Source organism: Oncorhynchus gorbuscha, linkage group LG01, assembly GCF_021184085.1.
Source record: "Oncorhynchus gorbuscha isolate QuinsamMale2020 ecotype Even-year linkage group LG01, OgorEven_v1.0, whole genome shotgun sequence".
Classification (NCBI taxonomy): Eukaryota; Metazoa; Chordata; class Actinopteri; order Salmoniformes; family Salmonidae; genus Oncorhynchus; species Oncorhynchus gorbuscha.
Window position 1 is genome coordinate 39,051,395 of NC_060173.1, and position 6,088 is coordinate 39,057,482.

The 6,088-nt window shown below is 39.5% G+C and overlaps 1 protein-coding gene and 1 non-coding gene across 3 annotated transcripts; one reads left to right on the plus strand and one right to left on the minus strand.

Annotated features, from left to right (window-relative positions):
• The first annotated feature begins 111 nt into the window (after positions 1–111).
• On the plus strand, positions 112–2,483 carry LOC124037482 (ADP-ribosylation factor-like protein 2-binding protein). Of its 2 annotated transcripts, XM_046352237.1 has the most exons (7): positions 112–368; positions 604–673; positions 770–831; positions 908–1,014; positions 1,135–1,220; positions 1,359–1,455; positions 1,975–2,483. In XM_046352237.1, exons 1-7 carry the CDS (start codon positions 350–352, stop codon positions 2,077–2,079), a joined length of 546 nt encoding a protein of 181 aa, XP_046208193.1. In that variant the 5' UTR covers positions 112–349; the 3' UTR covers positions 2,080–2,483. The 2 variants fall into 2 exon arrangements, with proteins under 2 accessions (XP_046208193.1, XP_046208184.1); XM_046352228.1 differs by having other exon boundaries at positions 1,359–2,483.
• A 2,511-nt stretch (positions 2,484–4,994) lies between these two features.
• trnal-cag lies at positions 4,995–5,077 on the minus strand. The gene has a single exon. It is a non-coding gene; the product is annotated as a tRNA-Leu (tRNA).
• Positions 5,078–6,088: the final 1,011 nt, after the last annotated feature.

The window sequence follows — 6,088 nt, forward strand, 5'->3', positions numbered from 1 at the left end:
AAGATTTAGCAGGCTAGCTACATCACTACTAAACGCATCAGCCAAAATGTATGATGTGTATGCCACACCGCATTATCATGGGACGAAAATAAATGTAGTCCATGATTGCAATAAAGGACCTATTAACGCACTTAAACATTGAAGGTTAATTTCAGTTCAGCCGATGTTGAGAGCCTGACCGTACCGTACTCTACTGTATTTACGGAACTAATCCGCTGGGATCTGTTTCCTCAAGGGATTTAATTTTCTGAAGGGAGCGTTTTTTTCGTTGCCTTGGTAATTTGGTGCCTTGGAAGCGATTACCGAAAATCCGACACGTTAGCTTGATAGCTAGCTAATTAGATTTAGAATGGACGTGAAAGAGCGAGGTAAGTAAACTTGACAAATTGTAAATCATAGCAATCATTGCCTTCCGACTTTATTTTTATCTACTGCTGAGCTTGTTAGCCTTTAGTGTGGTGACTTGTTTGCATGCTAATTTAATGTTAGCTTCCATTAGGCTAACTAGCTAATGTGTTGACATGTTACCTCATTGAGATCCTTTGTCATTTCTAATTATTTGCCATATCTAATGTTATTGTGCAATGCCTTATTATTTTTTAGATCTGCTGGGTGGTGCAGAGAACATCGTTGAAATGATGGACTTGGAGGAAGAGAATTTTGCTGTTTCAAAGTATGTGTGTCTGAGGAAGTGAGTGAGGTAGCTTGGTTAGAAGATGATGGTTTATATTGTTTGGTTGCTGACTACGGTATGGTTTAACCTCCCTAGCTCATCAGATGCTGATGCTGCCTTTGATGCTGTCATTGGGAGTATTGAAGACATCATCATGGGTAAATTGCGGTCTTAGACATGTTTCAGTGTGTAAAGGTTAAATTAATTGCTAATATTACTAAATTTCCACCTTAGAGGATAACTTCCAGCACCTGCAACAGAGCTTCATGGAAAAACACTACCTGGAGTTTGATGACTCAGAGGAGAACAAACTCACCTACACACCCATCTTCAACGAATATGTAAAGCAGTGTTTGTTAATCTGGCTCCCTTATTTGAACTAACTGTCATGTACTGTAGAGTGTATAAAATAAAAACTGAAAGTATGTCTCGATCATACATGTTGTTTACTTCAACCTCAGATTGAGATGCTTGAGAAACGCCTCGAGCAGCAGCTGATGGAGAGGATTCCCTGTTTCAACATGAGCACATTTAACCATTTACTCAAGTAAGTACATTTCCCCTCAGGAGTAACTTTACATGCTACCGCTAGGTGGCACATTGCCCCTTGTAAACCAAGTGCACCTCACTGCAGAGTGCAACATGTATTTGTTCTTGTTTCACAAAAACAAATGTTTTGTTTCAGGCAGCACAAAGATGAGGTGTCAGGAGACATCTTCGACATGTTGCTTACCTTTACAGATTTTATGGCCTTCAAGGAAATGTTAATTGACTACAGAGCAGTGAGTAACAACCCAGAATGTTTCCGATTGGATGTTTTTATTTTAGGATCTGCACTAATCATTTGTGAGAGAGGATTGTTTCCTCTGTTGTTGTGTGTCAGAAACATAGAGATAGGTGGAGGACTCTAGTGCCCAAAAACCAGTTTAGTATGGGCAGTGCCATTGAGGACTTTAACCATTTTGAAGTAGTCAACTGTGTGGGACTTCCTAAGGGTTAAGGAAGGATCTCATAATTCCATCCAGGTCACCAGGAAGGATCAGATAATAAATTATACTTGTGAGGAAACATTCCATAACTGCAGGTGGCAGTAAATCATCAACATTGGCTTTATACCTGTTCAAACAGAACATTACAAGTGGCACTATGCACCCTTTCAGTTTCTTTGCCAACTCATAGAAATAGTAGAACAATAAAAGTGACTACCTCAAAAGGAGACGGCATCAATGGTGCTGCTTGTGCTCTCATAGACGCCATGATGTGATGTCTATATGCTCAGCACCTATACCTTCTGTCTTCAGGAGAGGGAGGGCCGAGGGCTGGACCTCGGTGATGGCCTAGTCGTGAGGTCTCTCAGCTCTGCAACCTCTAAACCCATCACCTCCAGAACAACAGAACTGAAATAACTAATTAACAATCATCCCCAAACCTACAAACATGCACATTCATGTCAAGTAGAGTAGTGCCGCTGGTGACCGAACATAAGTGTTCATGTCTTGCCCATGCTCACCTTTTGTATTTGAACTGTTGCAGGTTTGCAATGGGAATGTTATCAGTATATTTTACATCTAGCCATTCTCTGGTGAAGATGGATACTTTTGTCCTCATGGAACAAGTTTTTTTAAATTGAAATTGTGAACTCAATTATTTTGAATTTTGTGTCTGATTTTTACATCAGTACACATGTCTGAAGTTCTAAAACGAACAGTATTTTTATTACGTCACGCACTCAGTGAATGTCACCGGTTTGTGCATATTTGCTTATGTCCCATTGTCTGTAAATAAGGGTTTCAAATAAAGACATTCTGTAAAATCACATTCTACTTTATTTTTAAAAAGTGTACTGGTGTGGATAAACCACAACGCACACAACACATGATTCTCTTGGTCTTCAGAATGAAAAACATTTCTGAATGCGTGTTGCACACAGACCATTGGGATGCCTGTGTATCTACAAGTATTACACTATTTATAATGTATCATTCATGACACTTTCCTAGAGTATATGATCATAGTGGTTATGTATGGGAGCATGTACAGTATGTGAGTCATGAGTGAGTGTGCTGATAGTTGTGGGGTTACCATAGCAACATACTTACTAAGGCGCTGCAAAATGCTTCCGGTGTTCATTCCAGTCATAATCTTGACATCTCAAATCTATTGATGTCTAGCTTCTTGTCTTGTCACTGTTCGGTTCACACTGTACAAGTCTCTGTGGTATGGAGAGGGTTTCTCATGATAAGTAGTAGAGTAGTCCTATGCAGGACCAGAGTTGCAGACTGCATTACCTCCATTCGACTTCCAGGCCATGTTGTAAAACAAGGCGCTGGCTCTGTATATGTTGGTACGATGCCAAAAAAAAACAGAACAAGTGAAACTCATAGTAAGACCAAATCAGACAGAGCAGAATGTTATCATAAAATACATGCCTGCATTCATTATTTCTCGATTGTCAGTTAATTGATATAGCTGATTTCTTAACTGGCAATGTCGAGGATAGGCAGGTGGGTTGTCAGTACTTGTCATATACAATGGGGCAAAAAAGTATTTAGTCAGCCACCAATTGTGCAAGTTCTCCCACTTAAAAAGATGAGGCCTGTAATTTCCATCATAGGTACACTTCAACTATGACAGACAAAATGAGAGAAAAAATCCAGAAAATCACATTGTAGGATTTTTTAATGAATTTATTTGCAAATTGTGGAAAATAAGTATTTGGTCACCTACAAACAAGCAAGATTTCTGGCTCTCACAGACCTGTAACTTCTTTAAGAGGCTCCTCTGTCCTCCACTCATTACCTGTATTAATGGCACCTGTTTTAACTTGTTATCATTATAAAAGACACCTGTCCACAACCTCAAACAGTCACACTCCAAACTCTACTATGGCCAAGACCAAAGAGCTGTCAAAGGACACCAGAAACAAAATTGTAGACCTGCACCATGCTGGGAAGACTGAATCTGCAATAGGTAAGCAGCCACTGATAAGTGACAGAAACAGATGAGAAGCCCTTGCTTAGACAAGCACTCCCCTTACAGATGGCTAATTAGACTGAGTATGAATACATTCTAATCAATACTTACTATTTTTTCATTGTCAAGCAGAAAACCATTCACCGGAAGTGCGGATATCCACATTCTATACAGTTATGGGTAGAATGAATATAAAACACAGTTTGTATCTGGCCCTCCTACTACTTGATCTTTTTACCACTAATTGGTATTTTGACCAATCACATCAGATCTTTTCATGTCAGATATTTTTCAAACTTGATCTAATTGGTCAAATAGGCAGCCTAAATATCACATTTAGGCTGCCTGTGTAAATGCAGCCAATGTTTCGATCCGATGTCGGCTTGTGTATTTGTATGTCTGTACCAGGTCCTCTGTTCTAGACTTACCTTAGCAGCTGCCATAACGCCGTAGTAGTATATGCGTACTGGTAAGGCGTGACTGATGCAGCATTGGCCAGAAACGCTGTGAGGTACAGAACGGTTGCCACAGTATTATACACCATCACCTACAATATAGAGAACAGATGTTGATGAAGAAAAAATTATGAGCATACAGCCTAAATGTTCCATTTTCCATTGAATTACAATCACAGGAGGTTAGTTGCACCTTAATTGGGGAGGACGGGCTCGTGGTAATAGCTGGAGCGGGATGATCAACAACCAATTTGACAGAGTTTGAATAATTTTAAAAAGAAAGTGGAAATCCAGGTGTGCAAGCTCTTTTGAGATTTACTCAGAAAGACGTACAGCTGTAATCGCCGCCAATGGTGATTCTGACATGTATTGACTCAGGGAATACTTATGTAAATGAGATATTTCTCTATTTTATTTCCAATAAATTCACATTGTCGTTATGCGGTATTGTGTGTAGATGGGTGAGACAAAAAATATATATATTTAAAACTAAGGTTAACACAACAAATTATGACATAAATCGAGGGGTATGGATAATTTCTAAAGGCACTATTAGCCTACTGTCTGGATTAAGATGTTGTCTATATCGGCTCTCAATAGCTTTTTTTTCGTGCCTGTTACAAACTCAAGTGTCCAAACCATAGCCTATATAATGCAAGTGAGGCCTAGCCTACATCAATTTGCTTTTAGTTGCAAAATACAAATATTCACAATAACATTGCCTAAAATGTTTCCGTTTTATCACCGCTTAATCATCATAGGCTATTTATTTATTTCGTTCTTTCTTTTAGAACACCATTCATTTATCAATTCAATAATTGAGTTTAATTGAAAAAATAACGAATAGTTAGTTAGTGGCTACCTACCGATTAAATTACCTAGCCCAAAAGTATTGTCAGAAGTGGGATTCGAACCCACGCCTCCAGGGGAGACTGCGACCTGAACGCAGCGCCTTAGACCGCTCGGCCATCCTGACGTTACTCTACTTGACTATGATAGCACTTATGAACATATGCACCCGAGTGAAAAATTATGGAGAACTTACAAGCGAGCTACTTTTGTAACAATAGTATGGCGAATAATGAAACAAGGATAACATCGAGAGATGAAGCAAGTTAACGTTAGTAGCTAGCTAGCATATAATTATTAGCTAGCTAGCTAACGTTAGCACGTGGTTTCAAACTCTTGAATAAAATTAAGTGACTAGCAAGCTTGATCTTCTTAATTTGTCCTCCGTCAGGCGAGACACCTTGGAAGCTATGTGCAATTCTCGTAGCATTTATTTGTTTGTTGAACTGGGAAATAACAATGTAGCACGGCTACTTGTTAAGTGAAATATTTTCCCATCAGCATTGGTCTGTCGCACTGCTTCATTTGAGCCGGTTCTGCCGGAACAGGATCAGGCACCTCTCAGTTTCGGACTGTTTCGTTCCTTAACCCATTTTCCAGGATTTGGTACCTCTCGTGGTATGAAACATTATTTTCACTGTTTGCCACGTAAAAATTGAGTTAATTCAAATTGCCTCTGTAATTCTCCTACCCCCTAAAAAGGTTATTTGAAAACGTGCCTAATATTTTAAGAGTTTATTCGTGTTGGGCCCGTCCGGGTTTATGATTCACTTTCTATGATCTTTCTCCCTCTCTCTGCTAGACATTAATGAATCAATCCAATTTCTAAAGCCTTTTTCACATAAGCACATGTCACAAAGTACTTGTACAGAGATGAGAGCAATGCAGCTCTCATCTCTAAATGACTTCTATGCTCGCTTAGAGGCAAGTAGCACTGAAACATGCATGAGAGCACCAGCTGTTCCGGACGACTGTATGATCACGCTGTCCGCAGTGGATGTGAGTAAGACCTTTAAATAGATCAACATTCACACTGCCGCAGGGCCAGAGGGATTACTAGAATGTGTACCCCGAGTATGCGCTGTTCAAATGGCAAGTGTCTTCACATTTTCAAACTCTCCCTGTCTGAGTCTGTAAT

Excerpts from the sequence above, each read along its gene's own strand:
- LOC124037482 (XM_046352228.1), top strand. Across the intron at positions 674-769 it reads GAGAATTTTGCTGTTTCAAA|CTCATCAGATGCTGATGCTG; the intron begins GTATGTGTGTCT and ends TAACCTCCCTAG. Across the intron at positions 1,015-1,134 it reads CACCCATCTTCAACGAATAT|ATTGAGATGCTTGAGAAACG; the intron begins GTAAAGCAGTGT and ends CTTCAACCTCAG.